At 45.1% G+C, this 14,613-nt stretch overlaps 1 protein-coding gene across 6 annotated transcripts in view; it reads right to left on the minus strand.

Annotated features, from left to right (window-relative positions):
- The window catches only part of LOC135552448 (endothelin-converting enzyme 2-like), a 103,933-nt gene that overhangs the window by 37,113 nt on the left and 52,207 nt on the right, over positions 1–14,613 (minus strand). For all 6 annotated transcript variants that reach the window (XM_064984087.1, XM_064984082.1, XM_064984083.1 and 3 more), the window contains 3 exons: positions 2,714–2,838; positions 641–787; positions 252–317 (listed from right to left, as the gene is read on the minus strand). In XM_064984087.1, coding sequence (XP_064840159.1) covers positions 252–317; positions 641–787; positions 2,714–2,838 — 338 coding nt within the window. The remainder of the gene's footprint in view (positions 1–251; positions 318–640; positions 788–2,713; positions 2,839–14,613) is intronic.

Raw genomic sequence — 14,613 nt, forward strand, 5'->3', positions numbered from 1 at the left:
ACCGAAAGGTTGCAAGTTCAAATCCCCGAGCTGACAAGGTACAAAATCTGTCATTCTGCCCCTGAACAGGCAGTTAACCCACTGTTCCTAGGCCGTCATTGAAAATAAGAATTTGTTCTTAACTGACTTGCCTGGTTAAATAAAGGTTAAATAAATATATGTTCATTTATTACAGTACCTCATGTTGACAGCCAGAGGTAGGAAAAGACCCACACCCAGCTCACCCCCTCCAGCCACCAAACTTGACTCACCTTTTCATTGGCTGTCTTGTTGAGGTAATAGTCCCGCGAGGGGAGGAACAGCCCTGATTGGTCCACCTGGCGGAAATGTATGAACAGGTAAGCAAACACACTAATCATAAGGGAGAATGAATTGCAGTGTGCAGAGTCCATTCACTATCATATTCAACAATATATTCCAAAAAATACATTAGATGTGCATATATGTCGCTTCTAAAACAAATGAATCTCGACAGTTTAGTTTATGACTCAGGAAAGAACAACAAGGGAACCATACCACCTTATAAAAAATATGAAATGTGTCTGTGGGTCTGTCTGTGTCTATGCATGCCTATGTGTTTATGTGTGTGTGCTAGTACATGTATTTTCATTTCAAAAGACCCAGAGCCAGAGCAGCTGACCTGGATGACGTTACTGTTGGAGTTCTTGGGGTCCACGCTGACTCCGATGGTGAAGAAGGGCTGGGCACGGTAGGGGCCCGACACTGTCTTCAGCACCTCCATAAAGTTGTCCTTCTCCCAGGGCCCCGTTATGTTCCAGCCCCCTGTCTGCAAACACACACATACACACACACACACACACACACACACACACACACACACACACACACACACACACACACACACACACACACACACACACACACACACACACACACACACACACACACACACACACACACAAAACAGAGGGACGACAAGCTCAGACAGAGATAAATCTATTATTATTTTTATTGGTATAAGTTCTTGGGTCAGTTTTGCATTTCCCCCACTAATGCTTAAGGTCAGGATTGGGGAAAGGAAGTTGATCCTAGATCTATACCCTGAAGCATTTTGATTTATCTCTACAGTATAGTATAGCATTTTCTTTCCGATTAATGGCACCACTTTTGTCAATTTAAAGACAAAACAAAAACACACATATTAAAATCGTATCGTCAGATAAATGGGGTCTTGTCACAGAATGTGAGTAACAGGATGGGGTGTGATTTTTTTCAAGGCCCATCCTAAAAAGAGTTTGGAACAAGGACATGATGACGCAGTAGCACAAGACTGGAAAAGTGAAAAAGTCCAGCCCAGCTAATTCTTCAAACCATAACTAACAAACAGACATGGATTGATGGATGGGATGGATTGCTGCTGACAGCACACACGCAGGCAAGGAGGCATGCACACACACACACACACACACCAATCACACACAGTCCTATTTCTACAACTTGTGTTCTTCAATTTCCCATCTCCCTTCTACCTGGTAGAAATAAGACAGGAGACAGACTTCAAGCTGCTTCTCAGCAGCCAGCCAGTCCATCACTTCAGTTCTCATCAAAAGGCAGATTACAAAGGATACAGTGAATTTATAGCTATTTCTTTCTTCATTCCTTTCTTCTTTAAAAAAATGTTTATCACGTTTTAGATTTTTATTACTTTGTTTAATCATGATTTTTAATGACAATTCCAAAGTCAAAAATAGTGAACATTCAATTGCCAAAACATGAAATATTCCATTGTCTCTGTCAGGTACCTACACAATGGGTAGACATCAATAAAAAATAGAAACTGATTTCAGTTGGGTATATTACTTAGTTTTATTTGATGACTTTATTATTTTATTATTTAACTTTCCTTAAAGTCATCATCTCATCTCTGCTCAGGCAGTAGCAGCCAAACAGACAGACAATGTTATCTCTGTACTCCCCATACTGTAATGTCATCCTATTTATCTAGGCTAGTCTGTCTAAGCAAGCTGCAGAACTGTCTGACAATCATTTTACTAGTTCTTCAAAGTAGATGAGGCATAATCTATCCCTCTCTCTAATTGTTGTGTTGTGTACATTCGTCTCTCATGCGGTCTATGTGTATCTAACCTAACGTAGAATGTAGCTGGCATAAAAGTGTATTCATCTCTGAGCCTAAAAAACTGGCTTCATAGTAGTTAATTACCACGATTTGCTTATTGAAAACTACAATTCCCTTCAGCCCAGCGTCTCAAATAGTTATTGACTAGATTTATCTCATGAATGACTTTAATTTCTCTCTGGAGAAATGGTGCATTGGGTTCAGAAAAAAACAGAACTAAAATGTTGGTTCATCGCTCATTACTAACCCTAACCCCCAGCCGTTCCAAGGCTCCATGGAGTGCGTGGTTGGTTGTGTCCCAATAATATCTCCTTCCACCTGAAGTGTGCTCTTGTTCACTCCTCCCCACAAATGTAAAAGCACTGGATTAGTGTAGGCAAGGCCTAGGTCAATCTCTAACGCATTCCTAGTCGATCATCAAACCTTTCCGTAAAAAACAAAACAATAAAGCCTTGCAATCCTGTTTTTTTATTTGTTTCGCGCTGTTGGCGGTAGGTGAACTTGATAACAGTAGCATTAGCGCCGGGAAGTCAACGTGGTCCCATTTTGAACCATTTCATGTCTCTGAAGGTAGAACTCTGCCTACTCAGCAGGCAACAGGCAATTCAAGCTGACCTTTGCAATGAGGTCAATGAGAGGCATGGCTCCCAGCTCCTCGATGTGCTGCTCGTTGAGGCAGGACAGGTAGTAGAACTGGGTCTTCTTCTCGGCGTCGCTGCTGGAGTTGAATGTGCCATTCTCTAAAGAAGGAGGGAAAAAGAGGGGGGGGGGGTAAGAGGAAAATATGGATGAGGAGGAGGAGAACAGAGGCTAATGTGATTGTGTGAGGCAGAGACAAGACCTGTCATTTCCTTCTATTATACACTGTAAAAAAATATATCTAGTTGATTCAACTAATATTTATTTAGTAACTGGTTCCACAGCCTTGTTAAGTTTATTCAACTTCAAAGTGTTAACTGAACTTAAAATGTTTAGGTGCCCCAAACTTAGCTCCAACTTGAGAAAATGTAGGTTTTGAGAAATAATTTATAGGGACAACCACAGCGCATTTACAATACAATGTTTTCAACATGCATATTTGACACATGCTGACATTGTGCATTCTCATTTATAGAGTAATTATTATTCAACATGTCCTTATCTGGGATTTGATCTGATCTTCCTGCTATTCAACCATGTCTGTGCCAGTATCCATGTCTCTCATAATTGATTTGATTGACTTATTTTAGGGTTCTGCTTGAATGTTACTCCTTTATCACTATGATAAATAAACTTGTTTTTCTTGAGTGTACTTTTAACAGACCTGAGACTTACTTTGAAGTGCAAAGTGTAGAAATTCAGGTGAAATAAGTAATAGACACAGTAATACTGGCGTAGCAAGAATATCGGAATGCTAAGTTCCAATCCCAGGTGAGGGCAGGCTGAATAATAATGACTTAATAAATGATCATGCTCAATGATCATGCTCACACGTTTCAAAAACGTAAGTTCAAAACATTGTATATTAAACACACTATTTTGCACTAAGTTTGGGCCAACAAAAAATGTTAAGTTCAGGTAACAATGACCGAAAAGTTAAGTAAACTGAAAAAGGCTGTGGAACCAGTTACTAAATAAAAATTAATTAAAACAACTTTACATTTTTTTTTACAGTGCAAGTGATTTACCATGACAGCTGATGAGGACAGAAGCAAATAACAGGACGTCATGGACAGTTAAACCGCTGTTGAACCATGGCTGACTGTTCTGACAGTTAGGGAGCTGGGGGATTGGACCATGACCGCTGTGGGCCGGTTGCGACACACACAAGCACATACATACAGTGTATGACTATGGCCCGTGATGGTGTCTTGTGAACGACTCACATATGGCCTTGTGTTAATTTCGAAAGGTTGACTAAGTCAGTAGCTCTCAATTCTCTCCACAGGGACCCCCAGCCGTTCCAGAGCTAGCACACCTGATTCAGCTGGTTCATAAACATAATAATGGAACCTATGGAATTGTAACAATATAATATGGCTATTAAACCATTTAGAACCTTATGAGCATGGTTATTTATAAAACTGTCAAAAAAGGTTCCATATAGCACCAAAAAGGATCTGCTGTGGTTACAAGCCAAAGACCCTAATTTGTCACTATTAGAACCATTTGTTTTTAGTGTGCAGCCTTATCAATGGAAAAAATAAACACTGAAGATCCATAGAGAAGGAAATGGAGATACGGACATAGAGGGAGAGAGAGAAAGAGCGAGATGGGAGAGAGTCAGAGAGAGAGAGGGAACAAGACAGAGAGGCAGAGGGAGAGAACGAGAAAGATGGGGGAGAGACACAGGAAGTTAGGGGTTTGAAGCAGAAAGCTTTAGAGTGCTACCAACAGGGGCAATGTAGATGTGAAACAAGTGAGTAAAAAACACGAGGAAAGGTCTTAAGAGAATGAGAGGAGGAGATCGAAGACAGGATGTGGTATGATAGTTTATTTAGTCACATGCTCGTCTCCATCTCCACAGCGCATATCGTCATTCGCTCTGAAGCACCACTGTCATGGCAACGCACATGCTGCTGAAATATTTGTATTTATTTATTTTATTTCACCTTTATTTAACCAGGTAGGCTAGTTGTGAACAAGTTCTCATTTACAACTGTGATCTGGCCAAGATAAAGAAACAAACATACAGTCAATAACACAATAGAGAAAAAGTCTATATACAGTGTGTGCAAATGAGGTAAGATAAGGGAGGTAGGCAATAAATAGGCCATAGTGGCGAAATAATTACAATTTAGAAATTAAACACTGGAGTGGAAGATGTGCAAAAGATGAATGTGCAACTAGAGATATTGGGGTGCAAAGGAGCCCCCAAAAAATCTAATAACAGTATGGGGATGATGTAGTTGGATAGGCTATGTGAGCTCTGCATCTGTACATGCTGTGACAGCTGGTGCTTAATGTTAGTGAGGGAGATATGGGTCTCCAGCTTCAATGATTTTTGCAATTCGTTCCAGTCATTAGCAACAGAGAACTGGAAAGAAAGGAGGAATTAGCTTTGGGGGTGACCAGTGAAATATACCTGCTGGAGCCCGTGCTACAGTTGGGTGCTGCTATGGTGACCAGTGAGCTGAGATAAGGTGGGGCTTTACCTAGCAAAGACTTATAGATGACCTGTAGCCAGTGGGTTTGGCGACGAATGTGAAGAGAGGGACAGCCAATGACAGCATACAGGTTGCAGTGGTGGGTAGTATATGGGGCTTTTGTGACAAAACGGATGGCACTGTGATAGACTGCATCCAATTTGCTGAGTAGAGTGTTTGAGGCTATTTTGTAAATGACATCGCCATAGTCAAGGATCCACAGTATCGTCAGTTTTACGAGGGTAAGTTTGGCAGCATGAGTAAAGGATGCTTTGTTGCGAAATAGGAAGCCAATTCTAGATTTAATTTTGGATTGGAGATGCTTAATGGAAGGAGAGTTTACAGTCTAACCAGACACTTAGGTATTTGTAGTTGTCCACATATTCTAAGTCAGAACCGTCCAGAGTAGTGATGTTGGACGGGCGGACAGGTGTGGGCAGCGATCGGTTGAAGAGCATGCATTTAGTTTTGCTTGCATTTAAGAGCAGTTGGAGGCCACGGAAGGAGTTTTATAGCATTGAAGCTTGTCTGGAGGTTAGTTAACACAGTGTCCAAAGAAGGGCCAGAGGTATACAGAATGGTGTCGTCTGCGTAGAGGTGGATCAGAGAATCACCAGCAGCAAGAGCGACATCATTGATGTATACAGAGAAAAGAGTCGGCCGGAGAATTGAACCCTGTGGCACTGCCATAGAGACTGCCAGGGTTCCGGACAACAGGCCCTCATATTTGACACACTGTCTGAGAAGTAGTTGGTGAACCAGGCGAGGTAGTCATTTGAGAAACCAAGGCTGTTGAGTATGTCATTAAGAATGTGGTGATTGACAGAGTCGAAAGCCTTGACCGGGTTGATGAATACAGCTGCACAGTATTGTCTCTTATCGATGGAGGTTATGATATCGTTTAGGACCTTGAGCGTGGCTGAGGTGCACCCATGACCAGCCCAGAAACCAGATTGCACAGCTGAGCAGGTACGGTGGGATTCGAACTGGTCGGTGATCTGTTTGTTAACTTGGCTTTCGAAGAACTTAGAAAGGCAGGGTAGGAGAGATATATGTCTGTAGCAGTTTGGGTCTAGAGTGTCTCTTCAATAGGGGGATGACCGCGTAAGCTTTCCAATCTTTGGGGATCTCAGACGATACTAAGGAGAGGTTGAACAGTAATAGGGGTTGCAAAAATTGTGTCTGATAATTTTAGAAAGAGAGAGCCCAGATTGTCTAGCCCTGCTGATTTGTAGGAGTCCAGATTTTTCAGCTCATTCAGAACATCAGCTGTCTGGATTTGGGTGAAGGAGAAATTGGGGAGGTTTGGGCAAGTTGCTGTGGGGGGCGCAGGGCTGTTGACCAGGGCAGGGGTGGCCAGGTGGAAAGCATGGCCATCCATAGAGAAATGCTTTTTGAAATTCTCAATTATTGTGGAATTATCTGTGGTGACCGTGTTTCCAAGCCTCAGTGCAGTGGGCAGCTGGGAGGGGGTTCTTTATTCTCCATGGACTTTACAGTGTCCCAGAACTTTTTGGAGTTTGTACATGCAAATTTCTGTTTGAAAAAGCTAGCCTTTGCTTTCCTAACTGCCTGTGTATATTGGTTCCTAACTGAAAATTTGCATATCGCGGGGGCTATATGATGCAAATGCAGTACACCACTGAAGTGAAACACTGGCTAAATCTGTTCCTGGTTCTACATTTTTTGAATGCGGCATGCTTATTTAAGATTGTGAGGAAAGCACTTTTAAAGAATAACCAGGCATCTTCTACTGACGGAATGAGGTCAATATCCTTCCAGGATACCCGGGCCAGGTCGATTAGAAAGGCCTGCACGCTGAAGTGTTTTAGGGAGCGTTTGCCAGAGATGAGAGGTGGTCATTTGACTGCAGACCCATTACGGACGCAAGCAATGAGGCAGTGATCGCTGAAATCCTGGTTGAAGACAGCAGAGGTGTATTTGGAGGGCAGGTTGATTAGGATGATATCTATGAGGTTGCCTGTGTTTTCAGATTTGGGTTTGTCCCTGGTAGGTTCATTGATCATTTGTGTGAGATTGAGGGCATCAAGCTTAGATTGTAGGATGGCTGGGGTGTGAAGCATGTTTAGGTCACCTAACAGCACGAGCTCTGAAGATAGATGGGGGCATTCAATTCACATATGGTGTCCAGGGCACAGCTGGGGGAAGAAGGTGGTCTATAGCAAGTGGCAATGGTGAGAGACTTGTTTCTGGAAAGGTGGATTTTTAAAAGTAGAAGCTCAAATTGTTTGCGCACAGACCTGGATAGTAAGACAGAACTCTGCAGGCTATCTCTGCAATAGATTGCAACTCCACCCCTTTGGCAGTTCTATCTTGTCAGAAAAGGTTATAGTTAGGGATGGAAATTTCAGGGTTTTTGGTGGCCTTCCTAAGCCAGGATTCAGACACAGCTAGGTGTGCTAAAGCAGTGAATAAAACAAACCTAGGGCGGAGGCTTCTAAATCAAATCAAATTTTATTTGTCACATACGCATGGTTAGCAGATGTTAATGCGAATGTAGTGAAATGCTTGTGTTTCTAGTTCCGACAATGCAGTAATTACCAACAAGTGATCTAACTAACAATTCCAAAACTAATTTCTTATACACAGTGTAAGGGGATAAAGAATATGTACATAAAGATATATGAATAAGTGATGGTGCAGAGCAGCATAGGCAAGATACAGTAGATGGTATTGAGTACAGTATATACATATGAGATGAGTATGTAAACAAAGTGGCATTAGTTAAAGTGGCTAGTGATACATGTATTACATAAGGATGCAGTAGATTATATAGAGTACAGTATATGAGATGAATAATGTAGGGTATGTAAACATTATATTAGGTAGCATTGTTTAAAGTGGCTAGTGATATATTTTACATCTTTTGGGGCGGCAGGGTAGCCTCGTAGTTAGAGCGTTGGACTAGTAACCGAAAGGTTGCAAGTTCAAATCCCCGAGCTGACAAGGTACAAATCTGTCGTTCTGCCCCTGAACAGGCAGTTAACCCACTGTTCCTAGGCCGTCATTGAAAATAAGAATTTGTTCTTAACTGACTTGCCTAGGAAAATAAAGGTAAAATTTCCCATCAATTCCCATTATTAAAGTGGCTGGAGTTGAGCCAGTGTGTTGGCAGCAGCCACTCAATGTGGTTGCTGTTTAACAGTCTGATGGCCTTGAGATAGAAGCTGTTTTTCAGTCTCTCGGTCCCAGCTTTGATGCACCTGTACTGACCTCGCCTTCTGGATGATAGCGGGGTGAACAAGCAGTGGCTCGGGTGGGTGTTGTCCTTGATGATCTTTATGGCCTTCCTGTAACATCGGGTGGTGTAGGTGTCCTGGAGGACAGGTAGCTTGCCCCCGGTGATGCGTTGTGCAGACCTCAATACCCTCTGGAGAGCCTTACGGTTGTGGGCGGAGCAGTTGCCGTACCAGGCGGTGATACAGCCCGCCAGGATGCTCTCGATTGTGCATCTGTAGAAGTTTGTGAGTGCTTTTGGTGACAAGCCGAATTTCTTCAGCCTCCTGAGGTTGAAGAGGCGCTGCCGCGCCTTCTTCACGATGCTGTCTGTGTGAGTGGACCAATTCGGTTTGTCTGTGATGTGTATGCCGAGGAACTTAAAACTTACTACCCTCTCCACTACTGTTTCATCGATGTGGATAGGGGGGTGTGCCCTCTGCTGTTTCCTGAAGTCCACAATCATCTCCTTAGTTTTGTTGACGTTGAGTGTGAGGTTATTGTCCTGACACCACACTCCGAGGGCCCTCACCTCCTCCCTGTAGGCCGTCTCGTCGTTGTTGGTAATCAAGCCGACCACTGTTGTGTCGTCCGCAAACTTGATGATTGCGTTGGAGGCGTGCGTGGCCATGCAGTCGTGGGTGAACAGGGAGTACAGGAGAGGGCTCAGAATGCACCCTTGTGGGGCCCCAGTGTTGAGGATCAGCGGGGTGGAGATGCTGTTGCCTACCCTCACCACCTGGGGGCGGCCCGTCAGGAAGTACAGTACCCAGTTGCACAGGGCGGGGTCGAGACCTAGGGTCTCGAGCTTGATGACGAGCTTGGAGGGTACTATGGTGTTAAATGCCGAGCTGTAGTCGATGAACTGCATTCTCACATAGGTATTCCTCTTGTCCAGATGGGTTAGGGCAGTGTGCAGTGTGGCTGAGATTGCGTCGTCTGTGGACCTATTTGGGTGGTAAGCAAATTGGAGTGGGTCTAGGGTGTCAGGTAGGGTGGAGGTGATATGGTCCTTGACTAGTCTCTCAAAGCACTTCATGATGATGGAAGTGAGTGCTACGGGGCAGTAGTCGTTTGGCTCAGTTACCTTAGCTTTCTTGGGAACAGGAACAATGGTGGCCCTCTTGAAGCATGTGGGAACAGCAGACAGGTATAGGGATTGATTGAATATGTCCGTAAACACACCAGCCAGCTGGTCTGCGCATGCTCTGAGGGCGCGGATGGGGATGCCGTCTGGGCCTGCAGCCTTGCGAGGGTTAACACGTTTAAATGTTTTTCTCACCTCGGCTGCAGTGAAGGAGAGACCGCATGTTTTCGTTGCAGGCCGTGTCAGTGGCACTGTATTGTCCTCAAAGCGGGCAAAAAAATTATTTAGTCTGCCTGGGAGCAAGACATCCTGGTACGTGACTGGGTTGTTTTTCTTCTTGTAGTCCGTGATTGACTGTAGACCTGCGACATACCTCTTTTGTCTGAGCCGTTGAATTGAGATTCTACTTTGTCTCTATACTGACGCTTAGCTTGTTTGATAGCTTTGCGGAGGGAATAGCTGCACTGTTTGTATTTGGTCATGTTACCAGTCACCTTGCCCTGATTAAAAGCAGTGGTTCACGCTTTCAGTTTCACGCGAATGCTGCCATCAATCCACGGTTTTAGGTTAGGGAATGTTTTAATCGTTGCTATGGCGACGACATCTTCAACGCACGTTCAAATGAACTCACACACAGAATCAGCGTATTCGTCAATGTTGTTGACGAATACGTCCACGTGATGGAAGCAGTCTTGGAGTGTGGAATCAGCTTGGTCGGACCAGCGTTGGACAGTCCTCAGCGTGGGAGCTTCTTGTTTTAGTTTCTGTCTGTAGGCAGGGATCAGCAAAATGGAGTCGTGGTCAGCTTTTCCGAAAGGAGGGCGGGGCAGGGCCTTATATGCGTCGCGGAAGTTAGAATAACAGTGATCCAAGGTTTTGCCAGCCCTGGTAGCGCAATCGATATGCTGATACAATTTAGGGAGTCTTGTTTTCAGATTAGCCTTGTTAAAATCCCCAGCTACAATGAATGCAGCCTCAGGATGTATGGATTCCAGTTTGCAAAGAGTCAAATAAAGTTCGTTCAGAGCCATCGATGTGTCTGCTTGGGCAGGAATATATACGGCTGTGATCATAATCGAAGAGAATTCTCTTGGTAGATAATGTGGTCTACATTTGATTGTGAGGAATTCTAAATCAGGTGAACAGAAGGATTTGAGTTCCTGTATGTTTCCGTGATCACACCACGTCTCGTTAGCCATAAAGCATACGCCCCCGCCCCTCTCCTTACCAGAAAGGTGTTTGTTTCTGTCGGCGCGATGCGTGGAGAAACCCGCTGGCTGCACCGCCTCCGATAGCGTCTCTCCAGTGAGCCATGTTTCCGTGAAGCAAAGACGTTACAGTCTAAACCAAGATGGCGTAGCAGTAAGACGTCCTGTCGTGTCGTGTCCCGTGTATATATCGTTTATATAGTTTTTTTCTTTCGTTTTTACATATTTTTCTTCTATTTTTCTTCGCATATCTTTTAAAACATTTTGCTAAACCTCAGCTTCCATATACTCTCCCGCAACCCACCTCTCCCAATGTAGCTATTTTTCCTAAAGTATTTATATTTACTTCGGAACCGGAACCCCTCAACTGAAGCTAGCCAGCTAACTACCAGCTATGCTAGCGGTCGTCAGCTAACCTTTAGCTCGGAATAGCTCTTGCCAGTTCGAACAACGCGACTCTCACCAGAGCATAACGGACCTATTTATTTTTTATCCCCGGATTCCCAACGCAAACCGAACATTTCTCAGCTGGATCTTCACAACTGGCTATCCAGCTAAACCGCAAACCCGGACGATTACCCCTGGCTAGCGTTTCCACCCACTTAGCTTGAAGCTAGCCCGGCCAGAGCCCCTGTGCTACCACCGTAGCATACTCCTGGGCTACAATACCCGGACCCACGACCGGTCTATCGATGTCACCGCATGAAGAGGAATAAACAGACTCACCCCATCGCGACGTCCCCCAAAGGCTAACTCTCTAGCCCTTGCTATCTCCTTGCCTGCTAATTCGGCCTGCTAACTACTAGCTTGTTTAGCCCGGGTCCGCTAACTGCTACCTTGTTTAGCCCCGGCCTACTAACTGTTAGCTTGTTAGCACAGGCCTGCTAACCGTTTATCCCCGGCCTACTAACTGTTAGCTTGTTAGCACACGCCTGCTAACCGTCTGAATCGCCGCGTCCCAAACACTCACTGGACCCATATTTACTTTCTATCTCTTTTCGATTTTTAATTTGTTTATACCTTCCGGGAACCTGCCTCACCCAATGTGATACGGAATCGCTATTATTTTTAATTTTTAGAACACACTCAAGAACCTCCAGAAGCTAACCAGCTAACTAGCTACAAGCTATTTAGTCATTGTTAGTTTTTTTTGTTTTTTTAACCTGGATAACACTCGCCAGTCCAGCTTCCCTGCCCCATCCACCGTTGCCCCCTGGACACTGATCACTTGGCTACATAGCTGATGCACGTTGGACTGTCCATTAATCCATTAATCACGGTACTCCGTTCTGCTTGTTTATGTTTTATCTGTCGGCCCCGTTGCCTAGTCAACGCCATTTTACCTGCTGCTGTTGTGCTAGCTGATTAGCTGTTGTTGTCTCACCTACTGTTTTAGCTAGCTTTCCCAATTCAACACCTGTGATCACTGTATACCTCGCTGTATGTCTCTCTCAAATGTCAATATGCCTTTGTTCAGGTTAGTTATCATTGTTTTAGTTCACAATGGAGCCCCTAGTTCCACTCTTCATACCCCTGATACCTCCTTTGTCCCACCTCCCACACCTGCGGTGACCTCACCCATTATACAACCAGCATGTCCAGAGATGCAACCTCTCTCATCATCACCCAGTGCCTGGGCTTACCTCCGCTGTACCCGCACCCCACCATACCCCTGTCAGCGCATTATGCCCTGAATATATTCTACCATGCCCAGAAACCTGCTCCTCTTATTCTCTGTCCCCAATGCTCTAGGCGACCAGTTTTGATAGCCTTTAGCCGCACCCTCATACTACTCCTTCTCTGTGCCGCGGGTGATGTGGAGGTAAACCCAGGCCCTGCATGTCCCCAGGCACGCTCATTTGTTGACTTCTGTGATCGAAAAAGCCTTGGTTTCATGCATGTCAACATCAGAAGCCTCCTCCCTAAGTTTGTTTTACTCACTGCTTTAGCACACTCTGCTAACCCTGATGTCCTTGTCGTGTCTGAATCCTGGCTCAGGAAGGCCACCAAAAATTCAGAGATTTCCATGCCCAACTATAACATCTTCCGTCCAGATAGATCTGCCAAAGGGGGAGGAGTTGCAGTCTACTGCAGAGATAGCCTGCAAAGTAATGTCATACTTTCCAGGTCCATACCCAAACAATTCGAACTACTAATTTTGAAAATTACTCTCTCCAGAAATAAGTCTCTCACTGTTGCCGCCTGCTACCGACCCCCCTCAGCTCCCAGCTGTGCCTGCGCCGTTCAAAAAATGCAGAACTAAGAACAGATACAGCCCTTGGTTCACTCCAGACCTGACTGCCCTCGACCAGCACAAAAACATCATGTGGCGGACTGCAATAGCATCGAATAGTCCCCGCGATATGCAACTGTTCAGGGAAGTCAGGAACCAATACACGCAGTCAGTCAGGAAAGCTAAGGCCAGCTTCTTCAGGCAGAAGTTTGCATCCTGTAGCTCCAACTCCAAAAAGTTCTGGGACACTGAAGTCCATGGAGAACAAGAGCACCTCCTCCCAGCTGCTCACTGCACTGAGGCAAGGTAACACGGTCACCACCGATAAATCCATGATTATCGAAAAATTCAACAAGCATTTCTCAACGGCTGGCCATGCCTTCCGCCTGGCTACTCCAACCTCGGCCAACAGCCCCGCCCCCCCGCAGCTCCTCGCCCAAGCCTCTCCAGGTTCTCCTTTACCCAAATCCAGATAGCAGATGTTCTGAAAGAGCTGCAAAACCTGGAACCGTACAAATCAGCTGGGCTTGACAATCTGGACCCTCTATTTCTGAAACTATCCGCCGCCATTGTCGCAACCCCTATTACCAGCCTGTTCAACCTCTCTTTCATATCGTCTGAGATCCCCAAGGATTGGAAAGCTGCCGCAGTCATCCTCCTCTTCAAAGGGGGAGACACCCTGGACCCAAACTGTTTCAGACCTATATCCGTCCTGCCCAACCTATCTAAGGTCTTCGAAAGCCAAGTCAACAAACAGGTCACTGACCATCTCGAATCCCACCGTACCTTCTCCGCTGTGCAATCTGGTTTCCGAGCCGGTCACGGGTGCACCTCAGCCACACTCAAGGTACTAAATGATATCATAACCGCCATCGATAAAAGACAGTACTGTGCAGCTGTCTTCATCAACCTTGCCAAGACTTTCGACTCTGTCAATCACCATATTCTTATCGGCAGACTCAGTAGCCTCGGTTTTTCGGATGACTGCCTTGCCTGGTTCACCAATTACTTTGCAGACAGAGTTCAGTGTGTCAAATCAGAGGGCATGCTGCCCGGTCCTCTGGCAGTCTCTATGGGGGTGCCACAGGGTTCAATTCTCGGGCTGACTCTTTTCTCTGTATATATCAATGATGTTGCTCTTGCTGCGGGCGATTCCCTGATCCACCTCTACGCAGACGACACCATTCTATATACTTCCGGCCCGTCCTTGGACACTGTGCTATCTAACCTCCAATTGAGCTTCAATGCCATACAACACTCCTTCCGTGGCCTCCAACTGCTCTTAAACGCTAGTAAAACCAATGCATTCTTTTCAACCGATCGCTGCCTGCACCCGCATGCCCGACTAGCATCACCACCCTGGATGGTTCCGACCTTGAATATGTGGACATCTATAAGTACCTAGGTGTCTGGCTAGACTGTAAACTCTCCTTCCAGACTCATATCAAACATCTCTAATCGAAAATCAAATCAAGAGTCGGCTTTCTATTCCGCAACAAAGCCTCCTTCACTCACGTCGCCAAACTTAGTAAAACTGACTATCCTACCGATCCTCGACTTCGGCGATGTCATCTACAAAATTGCCTCCAACACTCTACTCAGCAAACTGGATGCAGTTTATCACA

Source organism: Oncorhynchus masou, chromosome 13, assembly GCF_036934945.1.
Source record: "Oncorhynchus masou masou isolate Uvic2021 chromosome 13, UVic_Omas_1.1, whole genome shotgun sequence".
Classification (NCBI taxonomy): Eukaryota; Metazoa; Chordata; class Actinopteri; order Salmoniformes; family Salmonidae; genus Oncorhynchus; species Oncorhynchus masou.